At 39.8% G+C, this 24,089-nt stretch overlaps 1 protein-coding gene and 1 long non-coding RNA gene across 2 annotated transcripts; both read left to right on the top strand.

Annotated features, from left to right (window-relative positions):
• The first annotated feature begins 6,292 nt into the window (after positions 1 to 6,292).
• On the top strand, positions 6,293 to 18,890 carry LOC121385097 (V-type proton ATPase 116 kDa subunit a1-like). Its single transcript, XM_041515633.1, has 4 exons — positions 6,293 to 6,454; positions 11,890 to 12,010; positions 13,840 to 14,011; positions 15,775 to 18,890. Exons 1-4 carry the CDS (start codon positions 6,293 to 6,295, stop codon positions 15,866 to 15,868), a joined length of 549 nt encoding a protein of 182 aa, XP_041371567.1. The 3' UTR covers positions 15,869 to 18,890.
• A 609-nt stretch (positions 18,891 to 19,499) lies between these two features.
• On the top strand, positions 19,500 to 22,961 carry LOC121385682. The gene is made up of 2 exons (XR_005959566.1): positions 19,500 to 21,579; positions 22,068 to 22,961. It is a non-coding gene; the product is annotated as an uncharacterized LOC121385682 (long non-coding RNA).
• The last annotated feature ends 1,128 nt before the right edge of the window (positions 22,962 to 24,089 follow it).

Below are 24,089 nucleotides of genomic sequence, written 5' to 3' on the forward strand. Positions count from 1 at the left end.
ATATCTGACACAGTTTATTTTGATGCCTGTATTGAAGCCCACCCCATCTCTGTCTTCCTATAAGAATAAAGTCAGATATCTGACACAGTTTATTTTGATGCCTGTATTGAACCCTACCCCATCTCTGTCTTCCTACAAGAATAACAAAGTCAGATATCAGACACAGTTTATTTTGATGCCTGTATTGAACCCTACCCCATCTCTGTCTTCCTACAAGAATAACAAAGTCAGATATCTGACACAGTTTATTTTGATGCCTGTATTGAACCCCATCTCTGTCTTCCTACAAGAATAACAAAGTCAGATATCTGACACAGTTTATTTTGATGCCTGTATTGAACCCTACCCCATCTCTGTCTTCCTACAAGAATAACAAAGTCAGATATCAGACACAGTTTATTTTGATGCCTGTATTGAACCCCATCTCTGTCTTCCTACAAGAATAACAAAGTCAGATATCTGACACAGTTTATTTTGATGCCTGTATTGAACCCCATCTCTGTCTTCCTACAAGAATAACAAAGTCAGATATCTGACACAGTTTATTTTGATGCCTGTATTGAACCCCATCTCTGTCTTCCTACAAGAATAACAAAGTCAGATATCAGACACAGTTTATTTTGATGCCTGTATTGAAGCCTACCCCATCTCTGTCTTCCTACAAGAATAACAAAGTCAGATATCAGACACAGTTTATTTTGATGCCTGTATTGAACCCCATCTCTGTCTTCCTACTTCCTTCTTTTTTTTAATGAGAAGCACCCATAAAATAAAGTAACAATTTGCCATATATTAAAATAATAGACGATCTGATTTAAAATGTCCTATGATCCACCTAAATTTACCGTCCTAATGATTTTGAAACCATGAAAGATGGTTGGGGTGGGGGTGTGAGAGGGTGTGCCATCTGTATTCAAACAGCTTTAATCTGTCATTGACAACATCAGTCATTTTTTATCAGGCTTTCTGCTGGAAAATAATTTGAGGTAATGTAATAAAAACAAAACAGACCATTATAATGCCCCAAGTAAGTACATGTAGTTAGAGTTATAAAGGTTTTGAAATTAGACACTGTACATCTGTCTGCATTAACTTTTCCATCTAGGAGCCAGATGGCACCTACTTTTTTGTATATAGATAGTATGAAATGTTTTAGTCTCCAGATGAATAAAATGGTTGCCTAAATTAGATGCAATGTAGAGGGCTGGTGTATTTCATGTGCTATGACAAATTTTAAACATCAGTTCTCTTACTGTCATCTATCTAAAAATTATCAAATATATCCATTATCAGTGGCATTGATTTCCAAGATTTTAGAGTGCGTAATTTCACCCTGCATACCCTCTAGCAGAAACCCAACATATGAATAATTATATGCCCTAGCTACCCTCACCCCTCAAAAACGTTTTATGAGATCTGCATTTTTGGGGCATAATTATAATCAAAGTAAAATTGTTTTCCCGTTCTGTTGCTAGTGGAATGATTTTAAAAGCAGAAATAAACAATATTGAAATACACATGTAGGATGATTTTAAAAATGGCAGTAAATATTGATACAGGATGATTTTAAAAACAGCAGTAAATATTGATATAGGATGATTTTAAAAAACAGCAGTAAACAATATTGATATAGGATGATTTTAAAAAACAGCAGTAAACAATATTGATATAGGATGATTTTAAGAACGACAGTAAACAATATTGTTGAAACTGTGTTTTCTCTCTACAAGCTTCGAAGGCAGGAAAATGAGGAAAAGGTGATTTGAAAGAGTCTGAAATAGTGTTAATAGCGCATACCTGTAGCATGGACATGTTGTTTGGTTTAGTTTTTCATTCTGTCTTAGCAAGAATATTTAAATTTTTTACTATCCATGTATTTTTATACTTGAGGCTATTTATTTATCTTACGTCAGTGTGTATGTACATGTAATGTAGGTTTTGCAGAAGGCAAAATTAGATTTGTGTGAATGATGTCCAAATGAAATGATTGTTTTCACCAACTCGGTGGTAAAGTGCTCGCCTAATGAGTAGTCAGTCTCGGATTGATCCCAGCGGTGGCCCATAACTCAGTGGTAAAGTGCTCGCCTAATGAGTAGTCAGTCTCGGATTGATCCCAGCGGTGGCCCATAACTCAGTGGTAAAGTGCTCGCCTAATGAGTAGTCAGTCTCGGATTGATCCCAGCGGTGGCCCATAACTCGGTGGTAAAGTGCTCGCCTAATGAGTAGTCAGTCTCGGATTGATCCCAGCGGTGGCCCATAACTCGGTGGTAAAGTGCTCGCCTAATGAGTAGTCAGTCTCGGATTGATCCCAGCGGTGGCCCATAACTCGGTGGTAAAGTGCTCGCCTAATGAGTAGTCAGTCTCGGATTGATCCCAGCGGTGGCCCATAACTCGGTGGTAAAGTGCTTGCCTGATGGGTAGTCAGTATAGGATCGATCCCAGCGGTGGCCCATAACTCGGTGGTAAAGTGCTCGCCTCATGCGTAGTCAATCTGGGATCGATCCCAGCGGTGGCCCATAACTCGGTGGTAAAGTGCTCGCCTCATGCGTAGTCAATCTGGGATCGATCCCAGCGGTGGCCCATAACTCGGTGGTAAAGTGCTCGCCTAATGAGTAGTCAGTCTGGGATCGATCCCAGCGGTGGCCCATAACTCGGTGGTAAAGTGCTCGCCTAATGAGTAGTCAATCTGGGATCGATCCCAGCGGTGTCCCATAACTCGGTGGTAAAGTGCTCGCCTAATGAGTAGTCAGTCTGGGATGATCCCAGCGGTGGCCCATAACTCGGTGGTAAAGTGCTCGCCTGATGAGTAGTCAATCTGGGATCGATCCCAGCGGTGGCCCATAACTCGGTGGTAAAGTGCTCGCCTGATGAGTAGTCAGTCTGGGATCGATCCCAGCGGTGGCCCATAACTCGGTGGTAAAGTGCTCGTCTAATGAGTAGTCAATCTGGGATCGATCCCAGCGGTGTCCCATAACTCGGTGGTAAAGTGCTCACCTGATGAGTAGTCAGTCTGGGATCGATCCCAGCGGTGGCCCATAACTCGGTGGTAAAGTGCTCGCCTGATGAGTAGTCAGTCTGGGATCGATCCCAGCGGTGGCCCATAACTCGGTGGTAAAGTGCTCGCCTGATGAGTAGTCAGTCTGGGATCGATCCCAGCGGTGGCCCATAACTCGGTGGTAAAGTGCTCGCCTGATGAGTAGTCAGTCTGGGATCGATCCCAGCGGTGGCCCATAATAGTCTGGGACTCCCAGCGGTGGTAAAGTGCTCGCCTGATGCGTAGGCAGTCTGGGATCGATCCCAGCGGTGGCCCATAACTCGGTGGTAAAGTGCTCGCCTGATGCGTAGTCAGTCTGGGATCGATCCCAGCGGTGGCCCATAACTCGGTGGTAAAGTGCTCGTCTGATACGTAGTCAGTCTGGGATCGATCCCAGTGGTGGCCCATAACTCGGTGGTAAAGTGCTTGCCTGGTGGGTAGTCAGTATAGGATCGATCCCAGCGGTGGCCCATAACTCAGTGGTAAAGTGCTTGCCTGGTGGGTAGTCAGTATAGGATCGATCCCAGCGGTGGCCCATAACTCAGTGGTAAAATGCTCGCCTAATGAGTAGTCAGTCTGGGATTATTCCCAGCGGTGGCCCATAACTCGGTGGTAAAGTGCTCGTCTAATGAGTAGTCAATCTGGGATCGATCCCAGCGGTGGCCCATAACTCGGTGGTAAAGTGCTCGCCTAATGAGTAGTCAGTCTGGGATTGATCCCAGCAGTGGCCCATAACTCGGTGGTAAAGTGCTTGCCTGATGGGTAGTCAGTATAGGATCGATCCCAGCGGTGGCCCATAACTCGGTGGTAAAGTGCTCACCTAATGAGTAGTCAGTCTGGGATCGATCCCAGTGGTGGCCCATAACTCGGTGGTAAAGTGCTTGCCTGGTGGGTAGTCAGTATAGGATCGATCCCAGCGGTGGCCCATAACTCAGTGGTAAAGTGCTTGCCTGGTGGGTAGTCAGTATAGGATCGATCCCAGCGGTGGCCCATAACTCAGTGGTAAAGTGCTTGCCTGGTGGGTAGTCAGTATAGGATCAATCCCAGCGGTGACCCATAACTCAGTGGTAAAGTGCTTGCCTGGTGGGTAATCAGTATAGGATCGATCCCAGCGGTGGCCCATAACTCAGTGGTAAAGTGCTCGTCTGATGCGTAGTCAGTCTGGGATCGATCCCAGCGGTGGCCCACAACAGGCATATCAAAGGTGTGGTATGTGCTATCCTATCTGTGGGATGGTACATATAAAAGATCCCTTGCTTAATGGAAAAATTATAGCAGGTTTCATCTCTAAGTCTATAATTTTATGACAAAATTAGCAATTGATTGACATCCAATGTCAGTGTGCTCTAGTGATGTCTTTAAAAAACAACAACTTTGCAATAACAACCCAAGAAGGCAATAAATTGAACTCTGCAGAATTCTTGTTTTTGTTTTATGCATGTGATGACGAATGTTATTTAGCAGTGTTTAGATGTACCCTAATGTACTTTTAGTGTTGATATTGCCTTTGTTGGTTGTCTCTAGCAGCATGATTTGTTAGATGTTTGTTATTGTCCTGTATACAAAAATATATATATCCTACAACCACTGTTCCTATTGACACATTATGATCATGGATAAGGCAAAGTCATATCGGTATAGTGGCAGGATATGACTTTTGATGTCACGCATGCGACTTCACACACAGCTACATTACAAAATTGTTCAATTGACCTCTAGGTCATCATACAATGTAGCTGAAATAAAAGAATTAATAGCTTTTCCCATTAATTTTTATGGTCTGCAGGATATACATGTAGATAATAATTAGTTAATGACGTAGGATATCAGCTTTATCCTGTTCAGCCCGAATTTCCCATTCTTACATTCACAGGATAAAGCCAATATCATACGTCAATAATTATGGATTCGCTATATATACTGTTGTCGTGTACTTTCAGTTTTTCTTGAATGTTTTCATTAGTGATGTTTGCTACATGTGTTTGCTTAAGACACAGGCAAACATGAAGGTCCTTTGAAGCACCATTAGAACTGAATTAAAACATGAAGGTCCTTTGAAGCACCATTAGAACTGAATTAAAACATTAAGGTCCTTTGAAGCACCATTAGAACTGAATTAAAACATTAAGCTTTTCAATGTTTGATGTTGTACATGTAGTTTTTTTTATTATTATTATCTATAATAATAATGTTTTTAAAAATTGCATTGTTTTAATCATGGAATAACTATGTTACGCCATAAAATTTAAATGAACCCACATTTAAGATTTAACTTTCAAATTTTAAAAGTACAAGCAATTATAAACAGAGAAGTAGCGTACTTGAATATGAGTAGGTTCTTGGGGAATCCCTCAAATTTCCAATATGTTAATGCTGGTTTTACCAACACAAATGGATTTGAATAGCCAATCAAATTTCACATTACATGCAGAGTGAATTAGAATAATCATTCTAAAACAAAATTACCAGGTATGTCTTAAATTCTGCATAAGGATTACACTGCAAATATAGTAATCCTATTTAAAATGATAGGTGCTGAAAAATTGTTACACATATTACATATACCATAATATCATTAGACATGTTGCTATTTCAAAAATTGCATAATACTAATAAAACAAATGGTTAGACTCCTTTTGTCAGTCATGTGTATTTGCCTTCGTAACTATGGCTAACTATGCTTCCATTTCTTTTGAGGTCCTAGTGGCCGAGCAGTTAAGGTGCAGTACAAGTATGCTTGAATCCTACCAACTGACTGACATAATGTGTTTTTAAACATACTATATAATATTATATAGTCATTGTGACTTTCGGGGGTGGGAATTGAGTGGATGGTGGTTTTTGTGTTTCAAGAAAATGAACAATCATGTTCTAATGAAGAATTGTCTATCCTTTAAGAAAAATGAATTGTTCATCCTTTAACATCAATTAGGGCCAAATTTACGAAGTCTGTTTTTCTTAAACACAGATATTTAAGCATTGTATATGTATGTATAGTTACACATGTGTGTAGACATAGACAGACCTTGTAAATAAAATTCAGCCCATATTGGATATGAACACATACATTACACAACAGATTGTCTTTAGCTGTCATCAAAAAGAAACAAAAAACCCCACCACTATCAATATGGCTACGAAGTTGATAAGATCGGGTTCTGGTCCACTTACCAGCTCTCACAATCATAATGGGACATACATGTAACTCGTCTTCCTACATCAGACATGTAGTTGTGTTACAGCTAGTTACTATGAATAATGACAAAAATCAGAAAGACATTTTCTAATATTTTCTCCTTTAACTTTGGACAGTTTAAGCACCACCAGTTGTCTGTCCAGAGTGGTGACCTCATTAACTGTGAGCAGGAAGTGACCCACAACGAGGTCACAGGTCAACTTGTGGAGGAAGAGGAGGAAGAGGTAAATGATTTAAATGCACACTGTCGGCTGTGGCTGTAACATGACATTTACTAACATCAGGCTGTTTGCTTAGTATTAGATTTGGTCAATGATTTAAATGCACACTTTCAGCTGTGGCCATAGCATGACATTTACTAACATCAGGCTGTTTGCTTAGTATTAGATTTGGTAAATGATTTAAATGCACACTTTCAGCTGTGGCCATAACATGACATTTACTAACATCAGGTTGTGTGCTTAGTATTAGATTTGGTCAATGATTTAAATGCACACTTTCAGCTGTGGCCATAACATGACATTTATTAACATCAGGCTGTGTGCTTAGTATTAGATTTGGTAAATGATTTAAATGCACACTTTCAGCTGTGGCCATAGCATGACATTTACTAACATCAGGCTATGTGCTTAGTATTAGATTTGGTCAATGGTTTAAATGCACACTTTCAGCTGTGGCCATAGCATGACATTTACTAACATCAGGCTGTGTGCTTAGTATTAGATTTGATAAATGATATAAATGCACACTGTCGGCTGCATGTGGCCATAACATGACATTTACTAACATCAGGCTGTGTGTTTAGTATTAGATTTTGAGTAGACCATAGCCCAGTGGTCAGTCTATAATCAATCTCTGCTATTTCTTGTTCCAGCCAGTTCACCATGATTGGTATATCAAATGCTGTGGTATGTGCTATCCTGTCTGTGAGATGGTGCATATACATGTATAAAAGATCCTTTGCTACTAATGGAAAAAAATGTAGCAGGTTTCTTCTCTTAAGACTATATGTCAGAAGGACGAAATGTTTGACATTCAATGATGATTACTAAATCAATGTGCTCTAGTTGTGTTGTTAAAAAAAGAGAAGAAAAAAAAGGCAATCAACCAAAATGTTATATCCCCACTTTATGGCTTTTGAAACTAGAAAAAATTAATCCAGAATTCTTGAAAATATACAAATCAACACCAAGATCATTCGGATGGACCAATTATATGAATTTCTATTAGAAATGCCATTTTCAGAAGGTCAGTTTGGTGACCATCTTAAAAAATAGCCACCATCTTGAATTTTCAAAAGGCAAATCGAGCAGATATGTAAAGGGTACCCCAGAGAATCACTATACTAAATGTAGTGCTGTATCACTATTTGCATAGTTTTCCTGTTATCTGCTTTGCCAGTGGGCAACGGTACCTTGACGGCTGTTTCTCATGCCAGTGGGCGAGACACCGGACATTACGGTACCTTGATGGGTGTTTCTCATATCAGTGGGCGAGACACCAGACATTACAGTACCTTGACGGCTGTTTCTCATGTCAGTGGGCCAGACACTGGACATTACGGTATCTCGACAGGTGTTTCTCATGCCAGTGGGCGAGACACCAGGCATTACGGTACCTTGACGGCTGTTTCTCATGTCAGTGGGCCAGACACCGGACATTACGGTACCTTGACAGGTGTTTCTCATGTCAGTGGGCGAGACATCGGACATTACGGTACCTCAAGGGATCTTTCTCATGCCAACGGGTGAGACATCGGACATTACGGTACCTTTGACGGGTGTTTCTCATGCCAGTGAGCGAGACACCGGACATTATGGTACCTTGACGGGTGTTTCTCATGCCAGTGGGCGAGACACCGGACATTACGGTACCTTGACGGGTGTTTCTCATGCCAGTGGGCGAGACATCGGACATTATGGTACCTTGACGAGTGTTTTTCATGCCAGTGGGCGAGACACCAGACATTACAGTACCTTGACGGCTGTTTCTCATGTCAGTGGGCCAGACACTGGACATTACGGTATCTCGACAGGTGTTTCTCATGCCAGTGGGCGAGACACCAGGCATTACGGTACCTTGACGGCTGTTTCTCATGTCAGTGGGCCAGACACCGGACATTACGGTACCTTGACAGGTGTTTCTCATGTCAGTGGGCGAGACATCGGACATTACGGTACCTCAAGGGATCTTTCTCATGCCAACGGGTGAGACATCGGACATTACGGTACCTTTGACGGGTGTTTCTCATGCCAGTGAGCGAGACACCGGACATTATGGTACCTTGACGGGTGTTTCTCATGCCAGTGGGCAAGACACCGGACATTACGGTACCTTGATGGGTGTTTCTCATGCCAGTGGGCGAGACATCGGACATTACGGTACCTTGACGAGTGTTTCTCATGCCAGTGGGCGAGACATCAGACATTACGGTACCTTGACGGCTTTTTCTCATGTCAGTGGGCCAGACACCGGACATTACGGTACCTTGACAGGTGTTTCTCATGTCAGTGGGCGAGACATCAGACATTACGGTACCTCGAGGGGTCTTTCTCATGCCAATGGGTGAGACATCGGACATTATTGTACCTTGACGGGTCTTTCTCATGCCAGTGGACGAGACACCGGACATTACGGTACCTTGACGGGTCTTTCTCATATCAGTGGGCGAGACACTGGACATTACGGTACCTTGATGGGTCTTTCTCATATCAGTGGGCGAGACACCGGACATTATGGTACCTTGACGAGTGTTTCTCATGCCAGTGGGCGAGACACCGGACATTACGGTACCTTGACGGCTGTTTCTCATGTCAGTGGGCCAGACACCGGACATTACGGTACCTCGACAGGTGTTTCTCATGCCAGTGGGCAAGACACCAGACATTACAGTACCTTGACGGGTGTTTCTCATGTCAGTGGGCCAGACACCGGACATTACGGTACCTTGATGGGTGTTTCTCATGTCAGTGGGCCAGACACCGGACATTACGGTACCTTGATGGGTGTTTCTCATGTCAGTGGGCCAGACACCGGACATTACGGTACCTTGACGGGTCTTTCTCATGCCAGTGGGCGAGACACCAGACATTACGGTACCTTGACGGCTGTTTCTCATGTCAGTGGGCCAGACACCGGACATTACGGTACCTTGATAGGTGTTTCTCATGTCAGTGGGCCAGACACCGGACATTACGGTACCTTGACGGGTCTTTCTCATGCCAGTGGGCCAGACACCGGACATTACGGTACCTTGACGGCTGTTTCTCATGTCAGTGGGCGAGACATCGGACATTACAGTACCTTGACAGGTGTTTCTCATGTCAGTGGGCCAGACACCGGACATTACGGTACCTTGACGGCTGTTTCTCATGCCAGTGGGCGAGACACCGGACATTACGGTACCTTGACGGCTGTTTCTCATGTCAGTGGGCAAGACATCGGACATTACAGTACCTTGACAGGTGTTTCTCATGTCAGTGGGCCAGACACCGGACATTACGGTACCTTGACGGCTGTTTCTCATGTCAGTGGGCAAGACATCGGACATTACAGTACCTTGACAGGTGTTTCTCATATCAGTGGGCGAGACACCGGACATTACGGTACCTTGACAGGTGTTTCTCATGTCAGTGGGCAAGACACCGGACATTACGGTACCTTGACGGGTGTTTCTCATGTCAGTGGGCCAGACACCGGACATTACGGTACCTTGACAGGTGTTTCTCATGTCAGTGGGCGAGACATCAGACATTACGGTACCTCGAGGGGTCTTTCTCATGCCAATGGGTGAGACATCGGACATTATTGTACCTTGACGGGTCTTTCTCATGCCAGTGGACGAGACACCGGACATTACGGTACCTTGACGGGTCTTTCTCATATCAGTGGGCGAGACACTGGACATTACGGTACCTTGATGGGTCTTTCTCATATCAGTGGGCGAGACACCGGACATTATGGTACCTTGACGAGTGTTTCTCATGCCAGTGGGCGAGACACCGGACATTACGGTACCTTGACGGCTGTTTCTCATGTCAGTGGGCCAGACACCGGACATTACGGTACCTCGACAGGTGTTTCTCATGCCAGTGGGCGAGACACCAGACATTACAGTACCTTGACGGGTGTTTCTCATGTCAGTGGGCCAGACACCGGACATTACGGTACCTTGATGGGTGTTTCTCATGCCAGTGGGCCAGACACCGGACATTACGGTACCTTGACGGCTGTTTCTCATGTCAGTGGGCGAGACATCGGACATTACAGTACCTTGACGGCTGTTTCTCATGTCAGTGGGCCAGACACCGGACATTACGGTACCTTGATGGGTGTTTCTCATGTCAGTGGGCCAGACACCGGACATTACGGTACTTTGACGGGTCTTTCTCATGCCAGTGGGCCAGACACCGGACATTACGGTACCTTGACGGCTGTTTCTCATGTCAGTGGGCGAGACATCGGACATTACAGTACCTTGACAGGTGTTTCTCATGTCAGTGGGCCAGACACCGGACATTACGGTACCTTGACGGCTGTTTCTCATGCCAGTGGGCGAGACACCGGACATTACGGTACCTTGACGGCTGTTTCTCATGTCAGTGGGCAAGACATCGGACATTACAGTACCTTGACAGGTGTTTCTCATGTCAGTGGGCCAGACACCGGACATTACGGTACCTTGACGGCTGTTTCTCATGTCAGTGGGCAAGACATCGGACATTACAGTACCTTGACAGGTGTTTCTCATATCAGTGGGCGAGACACCGGACATTACGGTACCTTAACAGGTGTTTCTCATGTCAGTGGGCAGACACCGGACATTACGGTATCTTGACGGGTCTTTCTCATGCCAGTGGGCGAGACACTGGACATTACGTACGGTACCTTGACAGGTGTTTCTCATGTCAGTGGGCAAGACATCGGACATTACAGTACCTTGACAGGTGTTTCTCATGTCAATGGACGAGACATCGGACATTACAGTACCTTGACGGGTGTTTCTCATGTCAGTGGGCAAGACATTGGACATTACGGTACCTTGACGGGTGTTTCTCATGTCAGTGGGCGAGACATCGGACATTACGGTACCTTAACAGGTGTTTCTCATGTCAGTGGGCAGACACCGGACATTACGGTATCTTGACGGGTCTTTCTCATGCCAGTGGGCGAGACACTGGACATTACGTACGGTACCTTGACAGGTGTTTCTCATGTCAGTGGGCAAGACACCGGACATTACGGTACCTTGACGGGTGTTTCTCATGTCAGTGGGCAAGACATCGGACATTACAGTACCTTGACAGGTGTTTCTCATGTCAATGGACGAGACATCGGACATTACAGTACCTTGACGGGTGTTTCTCATGTCAGTGGGCAAGACATTGGACATTACAGTACCTTGACGGGTGTTTCTCATGTCAGTGGGCGAGACATCGGACATTACGGTACCTTGACAGGTGTTTCTCATGTCAGTGGGTGAGACATCAGACATTACAGTACCTTGACGGGTGTTTCTCATGTCAGTGGGCAAGACACCGGACATTACGGTACCTCAACACCGGACGTTACTGTACCTTGACAAGTGTTTCTCATGCCAGTGACTGGACATTACGGCACTTCGACAAGTGTTTCTCATGCCAGTGTTTTGTCATTGCAGACATTTGAATTCTCCGAGATCTTCATCCACCAGATCATCCACACGATTGAGTTCTGTCTCGGCTGTATCTCCCACACCGCGTCCTACCTCCGACTGTGGGCCCTCAGTCTCGCTCATGCACGTGAGTAGCAGGGCTCAGATTTAATGATGGCACTGACGGCAATTGCCATCGTTGAGATAGGAATTGTTGTAGGTTTGGGAACATCACTGACGGCACTTTTATGCTGCTGGATAAACATTACTGCTGTTGGTAAAACTCCTCAACGACAGCAAATTGTATACACCAGGTGTACATTATCAGCCAACTTTTAACAATTGTACATTTAATATATGTCTACTTTCATCAAAATAATCTTTCAGTCATGTTTAGTTCCTGCAAAATTCACTTTGTTTTAAAATTGCCAAAAGCGGGTTCAAAATTGCTGTCAGTAATGGTAATGTTTTTTTAATAAATGCTGTGGGTCACAATTTTTTCAGCCAGTTAAAATATAGACCAGCTTTTTAATATTTGAGAGCAAAATAATCCTTATGATTTGGAGATGGGCACCACCATGCAAATACTATTTCAACTCTTCCTTGTGCTGAGGTAAGATTTTGATCCTGATAATGGTTTTCTCATTCAAATTGGGATAAAGCTTGTGACAATAAATTATGTACGCTCTTGTAGAATGGCCCTATTCTACATACCCTACCCTATCTTTTATTATTAGTCCCCTACCTGTACAATCGGAATGGACTATAGGTTTCATCTCCATCCTTCTGTCCCTCTATTTCTCTGTCTGTCCCGCATATACATGTACATGTTGTGTTCCAGGATTCTTTTACAATGCCTCAACAAGATATTGAGCTGAAATGTTGTGTGTACATATAGCTTTATCATGTTCAGTTACATACCAAGTTTGACTTCATGGGGATTTACCAATTTTTCATAGTTATGACCAGGGCCTTGTTCCATGAACTGATCTTAGCGCTAAGATTACCTTCAGTGTATAAGATGGTAATGCAGTTAAGGTGATCGTAGTTCAAGTTTGACGTTTATGGGAATTTATTCAAGGGTCATAACTCTGTCAGATATGGAATTTATCCATGTTTGTCAGTTATGACCTTTGAACTTCGGTAGGTGATAGGAACATTTGTGGGGCCCATTAGGGGTGGTGTATTGCATTAGCAGTACTCTCTGAATAAGTGTTAGTCCCCTACCAGTCCAGCTAAAGGGGACCATAGGTTTTGTCTCCGTTTGTCTGTCAAACATAGTTTTCCAAACTTTCTTTTACGAAATTTGGTGTATAGCTTTATCATACTGTATCAAATGTACTGTTACAGATCAAGTTTGACTTTCATGGCGATTCACCCTTTTTTGACTGAGTTATGGCTCTTGAACTTTTGAGAAAGAAAGAAGTGTTTTATTTAACGATGCACTCAATACATTTTATTTACGGTTATATGGCGTCAGACATATGGTTAAGAACCACACATATTTTGAGAGGAAACCCGCTGTCGCCATTACATGGGCTACTCTTCCGATTAGCAGCAAGGGATCTTTTATTTGCGCTTCCCACAGGCAGGATAGCACAAACCATGGCCTTTGTTGAACCAGTTATGGATCACTGGTCGGTGCAAGTGGTTTACACCTACCCATTGAGCCTTGCGGAGCACTCACTCAGGGTTTGGAGTCGGTATCTGGATTAAAAATCCCATGCCTCGACTGGGATCCGAACCCAGTATCTACCAGCCTGTAGACCGATGGCCTGCCATGACGTCACCGAGGCCGGTCATGAACTTTTGAGATGCAAAAAAACTAATTCCAGACTTTTTTTTATTGAAATGCCTTAAGATATTGACCCTTGAATTTAGGAAGAAAAATAAAAATGTTGTGCCAAGTAGAGGACATGTATTGTTTTAGCAGAACTCTGGGAATGCTTGTTTACACAGTGTTGATTGTTGTTTCAGAGCTGTCCGAGGTCTTGTGGACGATGGTCATGAGTCTGGCGTTTGGAATCTCGGGTTTCGCTGGCAGCATCGCCATCTTCCTCATCTTCATGTTCTGGGCCACGCTCACCATCAGCGTCCTCTGCCTCATGGAGGGACTGTCGGCCTTCCTGCACGCGCTCCGTCTCCACTGGTAATACTATAGATCAGGGCACCCCTTGGTTTTCAACATGATTTTAGCACTGAAATCACCGTAACTAGATAACTATTACGCATTTAATGTGATCTGGGGCAGGATTTATCTCAGTTGGTTTGAGAGTTCGCATGAGGTGCTAGTGTCGGAGGATCGAACCACCTCAGTGGATCCATTCAGCTTATTTGTTTCTTTCTCTCGTTCCAATCAGTGCACCACAATGGGTCAAAGGCTGTGGTATGTGCTTTCCTGTCTGTGCGAAAATGCATATAAAAGATCCCTTGCTGCTAAAGGAAAAATGTAGCGGGTTTTCTCTGATGACTACATGTCAGAATTACCAAATGTTTGACATCCAATAGCTGATGATTAATAAATCAGTCTGCTCTAGTGGTGTCATTAAACAAAACAAACTTTTAATGTGATCTTAGCGCTAAGATCATTTCATAAAATCGGGGATGGGGGCTGACACACTAGTAAGGCTGTGTGTAAGTACATGTACATAGCTACACCAATTTGGTGAAACTGAATAACACAAGTCATGCTTCGTCTAAACTGGTAGGAGATTGCAGGATGTTGGTAAGTGGTAAAGTGTTCAGCTGATGTGAAACTGAATAACACAAGTCATGCTTCGTCTAAACTGGTAGGAGATTGCAGGATGTTGGTAAGTGGTAAAGTGTTCAGCTGATGTGAAACTGAATAACACAAGTCATGCTTCGTCTAAACTGGTAGGAGATTGCAGGATGTTGGTAAGTGGTAAAGTGTTCAGCTGATGTGAAACTGAATAACACAAGTCATGCTTCGTCTAAACTGGTAGGAGATTGCAGGATGTTGGTAAGTGGTAAAGTGTTCAGCTGATGTGAAACTGAATAACACAAGTCATGCTTCGTCTAAACTGGTAGGAGATTGCAGGATGTTGGTAAGTGGTAAAGTGTTCAGCTGATGTGAAACTGAATAACACAAGTCATGCTTCGTCTAAACTGGTAGGAGATTGCAGGATGTTGGTAAGTGGTAAAGTGTTCAGCTGATGTGCCGTCAGTCTAGGATCAATTCCTGCCGGTGGATCCATTGGGCTGTTTCTCATTCCAGCCAGTGCACTATAATGACTGGTATATCAAAGGCCGTGGTATGTGCTCTCCTGCCTTGTGGGATAGTGCATATAAAATATTTTAAGTTGCTGGGATGTTGGGCCAGTGTACTAACATAGGGAAATGCCATTAGTTGAGGTCAGGTCAAGTATTAATAAAAGAGAAAATTATCCAAGTTTTCTACAGTTTGTGATAGTTCCTTTTTGATCCACAAATTTAAGTACCCAATGTTTTTTTAGCAAAACCACAAAAATGTTTTTGCTTAGAAAAAAGCATATTTGTTCAGTATTTTAGCACAAATTGCTGCATATTAACACATCATAAGTCCTCCTCATTTTAATATGTGAATTATTTTGTAAAGAAAAACTAAAAATCATAATTTTTGCACCTTTTCTTTTTCATTTAACCAGGCTATTATAATAGGGGAAATGCCACTGGGGAGAGGTTAAGTTAAGTATTCATAAAATGAGAAAACAATCCAAGTTCTTATGCAATTAACCGATATATATAACTGATATATATGTTTATAAAGCTATTCCATTACGAGATATATAATAATACTAAAAGGTTCTGTGCAGCAGAAATATATGCAAATAACAGATTTATGCTATAAACCGATATGCAATTACAATGTAAGTTGGATTCGACTGTATTCATGTTTTGTTTTGTTTCCTTCAGGGTTGAGTTTCAGTCGAAATTCTACGAAGGACATGGCTACAAGTTTCTACCTTTCTCGTTCGACAGTATTTTGGATCACAGTGTTGAAGATTAACCCCCTGATTGGTCAATTTCATGTTCCCAATGAAATCCCGTACAACTCTTAGAACACACACTGATCGGCAGTCAGTGTTCTCTTTTAGCTTAGATGTTGAAGCAACTTGTTGTACTATTCTCAGAACACAACTTGTTCTTCAATCAGTGTTGTCTATTTGCTGAAATGTTGCACCAAGTTAATGTATGATTCTTAGAACAGAAACTGTTGTTCCATCAATGTTGTCTATTAGTATAAATGTTGAATCCAGTTATTACATATACACTATTCTCGGAACATAAACAGTTCTTCAGTCAGTGTTGTCTATTTGCTTAAATTTTGAGCCAACATATGTTAAGAGCATTAACAGTTTTTCAGTTAGTGTGTATTAATGTAAAGGTTGAACCAAGTTATTGCACGGTTATTAGAGCACAGACTGTTTTTCAGTTAGTGTGTATTAATGTAAAGGTTGAACCAAGTTATTGCACGGTTATTAGAGCACAGACTGTTCTTCAGTCAATGTTGTAGATTACATGTAGCTTTGATTCAGCTCAAAGATATCATCATTCAAGTGAGCTATTTACTTAATTCTGTAAATTGGGAACTGTTTGCGCGCATAAAATTTTAGTGAGGGTGATACAAGGTGCTAAAAGTTCATGATGCTAAAGATACATACAATAGAATGTTCCAAAAACATTTTGTGTGATTGTTTTGTTGGTGATTAACTGAACACACAACAATGGTTTCATACTATTGATTAAGCTAAAAGGATAGCAAACAACAATAGTTAGTTGGCATGCACGTTACTGTAATTTTCCACTAAATTTAAGTTGTCTGTAAGTTGCATAACATCAAAATTTATCAAAAATATAATTTCAGCTAATCCTACCACTTTAGATTCATTTTGTTTAGATTCTAATATGACCACCTCGCTGAAGTTTTATGTCGCTAATATGCCATTTATTTGTATTGTGCTAAATTTTAGGATCATTATTATTTAATGCTTTACTGTATGTAATACATGTCATGTTAGGCACTATTTTTTGTTAACTGTGTGTGTGTGGTAGAAGATTTGTAAATCTGTGAGGTGTGGTGGTTGAAGGTGGTGTGGTTGAAGGTGGTCTGATATGTGATGGTTGAAGGTGGTGTGATGTGTGCTGGTAGGGATGGTATAAAACATTAAAGCAAACATTAAAACCACTTACCCTAGTTATTAGTTGGTGTGAAATATAACACTAATTTGGGTGCAATAAAAAACATTGTTTATCTATCTAATGAACATTTTCTTACAGAATTTTCTGATATTTTCTGAACACTCGATTTGAAAAAATAATTTAAAGTGTGCAAAAGTGCCACTTTCCAAAACGTAAGTTAAAACATGCGAAAGCCTCATTTTAAATACAGCCCTTTTTATAAAATAACAAAAGCAATATATTTTTGACCATTAATTTAGATATTACCTGAAACATTTTTGTTAATTTTCAATTTTGACAAATCCAAAATGGTTCTGGTCATCCTGGTGTTTGCAAAAGCTCATAATAAATTTTGTGCAAAGCGAAAAACTGGTAGCATGGAAACGAGTGTCAGTGGGTTTAACATGGTTTTGTAATGACATACATACATGTATGCATACAGTTTCAGCTCAGCTGTATGCTCAAACAGTTCAGTTTGGTGGTATTCATATCTCTGATACTCAAGAAATAACACATACTTACTAATACATGTAGTTCAACATGGTTTCTGCCAGACGGAAATGTTTGTGTATATGCGCTACAGAATTGAGTTTTTAGAATGCGGGTGCCAAAGAAAATGGAACTTAGGATCCCTCAGACGCGTTTTCCTATCTCTGTTCACCTTGCTGTACATATTCCTTGCATAGTGTGTCATCCTGCTGAACATACATGTACATGTATGAAACAAATAGTTTTATAATCATTTAAAGCCAACATTAATCATACAGTAATGATAAGTCATTAATTTGTCAAAAGGTCAGCTAAAATATAATTTGTAAACAATTTTGGGTATGGTACCCAAAAATATTTTTGGGGGATGGCATTTTACTCTGGCAGAGACCCTGCTTAATGTTGTGTCTCCACAGGATGCCCACTATGCATACAGTCCTGAGATAATGAAAAAAACTACGTATAAATATTAATTTCTCAGGGCTTGAAGGTAAGAATGATCTACGGCAATTTTACAAGATTTTTGCCACAGGTAAAATGCTCATACTTCAAGTTTGAGTCTGCCTACAGCACTGTTAAACCAGTAACCTTTATGACAATAAAACACAAAAATAGAATAAACAATTGTCCCTTCAACTAAAGGCAATAATTTTTATTGAGCTGTAAAGAACTGCCGTCGATAGCATAAACCCCCTGACCATTGGCAATTTGTATTGCAGCTTCATCAGTTGATGTTGGTGTGAGCATTAAATTCAAGGTCTGATTTCTTGTCGATGGGTAATTGTTGTAGTGTTGTTTTTAAGTGCCTGTTTAGTTTGTAGCATTGTTGTTTGTATTTGTGACCATTTTATAATTAAGTTATTGGGTATTAAGGTTGACAATCCTGTCTGGGAAAGTGCATTTCTTGCTGTAATCCTGTGAGCTGACTATTACAGCTATAGACTGTATCCACCCACCAGCTTTTTATTCCTCTACCAGTCTGAGTGGAGGGGACTAGTTTAGCTTTCATCTCCTTCATTCTGTCTGTCTTTCATGGCGAGATACCCATTTTTCAAAAAATTATGACCCTTTTTTCGCAATGCCTCAAGCTATTGAGTTGAAATTTTTTATATACATGTAGCTTTATCATGTATTACTAGAGATCAAGTTTTACCTTCATGGCAGTTTACCTATTTGTCACAGAATTTTGGTCCTTGAACTTGAAAAATAAGAAAATTTGTTGGAGCCCAGTAGCAGTACCCTCAGAATGCTTGATATAGCTGTCACTTTACTGTTGAAATATAGTTCAGTGTTGAGATGTATTTCATTGTTAGGAGATTATCATTAAATTTTAATGTGGTTAATAAATTATTTTAAAATTTGGTACATTGTGATTGCGATGTTGTATATTTAATATTAAGGTGTAGCAGCTATGATTGTTTGTGTCTGTGTATTGTGTGTTTGCACCTTCTTGGTGTGTGTCGTAATGTGTTTGTGAAAATGTAGTGGGCCATTCAACAAATATGTAATACTAGTATTCAAAGGGGAGAGGGAAGGATCATTGGATGTTTTGTAAAATGTTACAGTGGAGCACAAAAATATTTTTGACAAAAGTTATGTAATGTTTTGAAAATCATGTCATATTTATTTATAAATTTAATGGCCTTTTTTTTTGTGATATGGATTTTTTTTAATCAAGTATTTATTAATTCCAAAGAAACAATTAAAGGATTTAATTTTAGTCAAATGTTTTTTAATACTAAAGAAACAAAAGATACAACTAAAAATTCAGTAATATTGATAAAGTGTGTGATTGTGACTGAAAAAGGGGGTCTCACTTGATGCGCGGTCGGTCTAGGATCGATCCCCGTTGGTGGGCCCATTGAGATATTTCTCATTCTAGCCAGTGCACCATGACTGGTATTTCAAAGGATGTGGTATGTGTTATCATGTCTGGGATAGTGCATATAAAAGATTCCCTGCTACTAATGGAAAAATGTGGCTGGTTTCCTCTCTAAGACTGTATGTCAAAATCACCAAATGTTTGACATCCAATAGCCGATGATAAATCAATGAGCTCTTGTGATGTCTTTAAATTAAACAAACTTTTTAACTGAAAATGGGGTTGATATGAAAGAACATTTTAACTCAATAGTGAGTTGTATTATTTTTACAAAATGTTATTGGGCAGGGGAGGCGTAGTCGGGTTAAAAAATGACCAGATTTTCCATTATGCAATTGGTTAATGGCCCTAAGTAGGTACATGTAGGTAGTTAGGTAGGTACATGTAGGTAATTAGGTAGGTACATATAGACATGTTTGTATACATGTGTAGAACAACTAATTTATTATATAACAGACTTTTGTTTTTGAGAAGCGCGATCTTATCAGTATATTAAGTCCACTGGGAGTCTGGACGTATGTTCCTTTGTATGTTAAAACAACAATATACATGTAAGGTTACGAAATAAACACTGGACGTATGTTCCTTTGTATGTTAAATCAACAATATACATGTAAGGTAGCGAAATAAACACTGGACGTATGTTCCTTTGTATGTTAAAACAACAATATACATGTAAGGTAGCGAAATAAACACTGGACGTATGTTCCTTTGTATGTTAAAACAACAATATACATGTACGGTAGCGAAATAAACACTGGGTGTATGTTCCTTTGTATGTTAAAACAACAATATACATGTAAGGTAGCGAAATAAACACTGGGTGTATGTTCCTTTGTATGTTAAAACAACAATATACATGTAAGGTAGCGAAATAAACACTGGGCGTATGTTCCTTTGTATGTTAAAACAACAATATACATGTACGGTAGCGAAATAAACACTGGGTGTATGTTCCTTTGTATGTTAAAACAACAATACACATGTAAGGTAGCGAAATAAACACTGGGTGTATGTTCCTTTGTATGTTAAAACAACAATATACATGTAAGGTAGCGAAATAAACACTGGGTGTATGTTCCTTTGTATGTTAAAACAACAATATACATGTAAGGTAGCGAAATAAACACTGGGCGTATGTTCCTTTGTATGTTAAAACAACAATATACATGTACGGTAGCGAAATAAACACTGGACGTATGTTCCTTTGTATGTTAAAACAACAATATACATGTAAGGTAGCGAAATAAACACTGGGTGTATGTTCCTTTGTATGTTAAAACAACAATATACATGTACGGTAGCGAAATAAACACTGGGTGTATGTTCCTTTGTATGTTAAAACAACAATATACATGTACGGTAGCGAAATAAACACTGGGCGTATGTTCCTTTGTATGTTAAAACAACAATATACATGTACGGTAGCGAAATAAACACTGGACGTATGTTCCTTTGTATGTTAAAACAACAATATACATGTACGGTAGCGAAATAAACACTGGACGTATGTTCCTTTGTATGTTAAAACAACAATATACATGTACGGTAGCGAAATAAACACTGGGTGTATGTTCCTTTGTATGTTAAAACAACAATATACATGTAAGGTAGCGAAATAAACACTGGGTGTATGTTCCTTTGTATGTTAAAACAACAATATACATGTAAGGTAGCGAAATAAACACTGGGTGTATGTTCCTTTGTATGTTAAAACAACAATATACATGTACGGTAGCGAAATAAACACTGGGTGTATGTTCCTTTGTATGTTAAAACAACAATATACATGTACGGTAGCGAAATAAACACTGGGTGTATGTTCCTTTGTATGTTAAAACAACAATATACATGTAAGGTAGCAAAATAAACACTGGGTGTATGTTCCTTTGTATGTTAAAACAACAATATACATGTACGGTAGCGAAATAAACACTGGGTGTATGTTCCTTTGTATGTTAAAACAACAATATACATGTACGGTAGCGAAATAAACACTGGGTGTATGTTCCTTTGTATGTTAAAACAACAATATACATGTACGGTAGCGAAATAAACACTGGACGTATGTTCCTTTGTATGTTAAAACAACAATATACATGTAAGGTAGCGAAATAAACACTGGACGTATGTTCCTTTGTATGTTAAAACAACAATATACATGTAAGGTAGCGAAATAAACACTGGACGTATGTTCCAACAACAATATACATGTACGGTAGCGAAATAAACACTGGACGTATGTTCCTTTGTATGTTAAAACAACAATATACATGTACGGTAGCGAAATAAACACTGGGTGTATGTTCCTTTGTATGTTAAATCAACAATATACATGTACGGTAGCGAAATAAACACTGGACGTATGTTCCTTTGTATGTTAAAACAACAATATACATGTACGGTAGCGAAATAAACACTGGGTGTATGTTCCTTTGTATGTTAAAACAACAATATACATGTAAGGTAGCGAAATAAACACTGGGTGTATGTTCCTTTGTATGTTAAATCAACAATATACATGTACGGTAGCGAAATAAACACTGGACGGACGTATGTTCCTTTGTATGTTAAAACAACAATATACATGTACGGTAGCGAAATAAACACTGGGTGTATGTTCCTTTGTATGTTAAAACAACAATATACATGTAAGGTAGCGAAATAAACACTGGGTGTATGTTCCTTTGTATGTTAAAACAACAATATACATGTACGGTAGCGAAATAAACACTGGACGTATGTTCCTTTGTATGTTAAATCAACAATATACATGTAAGGTAGCGAAATAAACACTGGACGTATGTTCCTTTGTATGTTAAAACAACAATATACATGTACGGTAGCGAAATAAACACTGGGTGTATGTTCCTTTGTATGTTAAAACAACAATATACATGTAAGGTAGCGAAATAAACACTGGACGTATGTTCCTTTGTATGTTAAAACAACAATATACATGTAAGGTTACGAAATAAACACTGGGTGTATGTTCCTTTGTATGTTAAAACAACAATATACATGTAAGGTAGCGAAATAAACACTGGACGTATGTTCCTTTGTATGTTAAAACAACAATATACATGTAAGGTTACGAAATAAACACTGGACGTATGTTCCTTTGTATGTTAAATCAACAATATACATGTAAGGTAGCGAAATAAACACTGGACGTATGTTCCTTTGTATGTTAAAACAACAATACACATGTAAGGTAGCGAAATAAACACTGGGTGTATGTTCCTTTGTATGTTAAAACAACAATATACATGTAAGGTAGCGAAATAAACACTGGGTGTATGTTCCTTTGTATGTTAAAACAACAATATACATGTAAGGTAGCGAAATAAACACTGGACGTATGTTCCTTTGTATGTTAAAACAACAATATACATGTAAGGTAGCGAAATAAACACTGGACGTATGTTCCTTTGTATGTTAAATCAACAATACACATGTATGGTAGCGAAATAAACACTGGATGTATGTTCCTTTGTATGTTAAATCAACAATACACATGTATGGTAGCGAAATAAACACTGGATGTATGTTCCTTTGTATGTTAAAACAACAATATACATGTAAGGTTACGAAATAAACACTGGGTGTATGTTCCTTTGTATGTTAAATCAACAATATACATGTACGGTAGCGAAATAAACACTGGACGTATGTTCCTTTGTATGTTAAATCAACAATACACATGTATGGTAGCGAAATAAACACTGGATGTATGTTCCTTTGTATGTTAAATCAACAATACACATGTATGGTAGCGAAATAAACACTGGATGTATGTTCCTTTGTACATGTATGTTAAATCAACAATATACATGTAAGGTAGCGAAATAAACACTTGACTCTAACCATAAGACTGAACAAATAACTGGGGCCCAGTATTTTTGCTGCTATGAAATTACACTGCAGCCGGAATATTTTATGCCAGGAATAGATTATTGCTTGCATACACACCTGCATGAGCACCCATATATTTAATCTGAGAGGTTCAAATCATTGCACTGCTTTTGAGACCCCTTCCTTCAATTGTGAGGGAAGTGGACATTTTTTTAAGTGTAACTATTCTAAAAACAAATTATGATATTGAATCATAAGTAATTACATATTATGTAAGTAATAAATCATACCGGTAATTATTTAAGAATCGTGCTGGGGTGTCGTTAAACATTCATTCATTCATTATTTAAGAAATTTAATCCTGTTTAGGTATGAGATTCCTTCCTGATAAGTTTGAGGAGTGATTTTCACTCTTATGTGGTTTTCAAGAACGAAAGTCTGATATAATATTCATTTTTATATTCAGTATTATGTATAAATATTGTACACTGATATATAAACTTGTTTCATATTCATATGCTTGCAGACCTGAAGCCAATTCACAAATCACTGTAGGTCGTACGTTTACAAAGATTTCATATCTGTTTCTCAGAGAAAATTACAATATGGAAGATGGACATGGTGACGACAAAATGTTACTATTTTTGTATAATCAAACTACCCTTTGTACAATTTGTAATTATAGCAATGGTTTTTTCAGTTGTAAATTTGTTTATGTGAAAACTACCTGTAGGTTACTAAATCCAAGATTAAAAAACCTTTCCTTATTTTTACATTAGTTCAAAATAAACAACCCTGGCAGTTAAGAGAATGGCTATGGCAA

The sequence above is a fragment of the Gigantopelta aegis genome, chromosome 11 (assembly GCF_016097555.1).
Source record: "Gigantopelta aegis isolate Gae_Host chromosome 11, Gae_host_genome, whole genome shotgun sequence".
Classification (NCBI taxonomy): domain Eukaryota; kingdom Metazoa; phylum Mollusca; class Gastropoda; order Neomphalida; family Peltospiridae; genus Gigantopelta; species Gigantopelta aegis.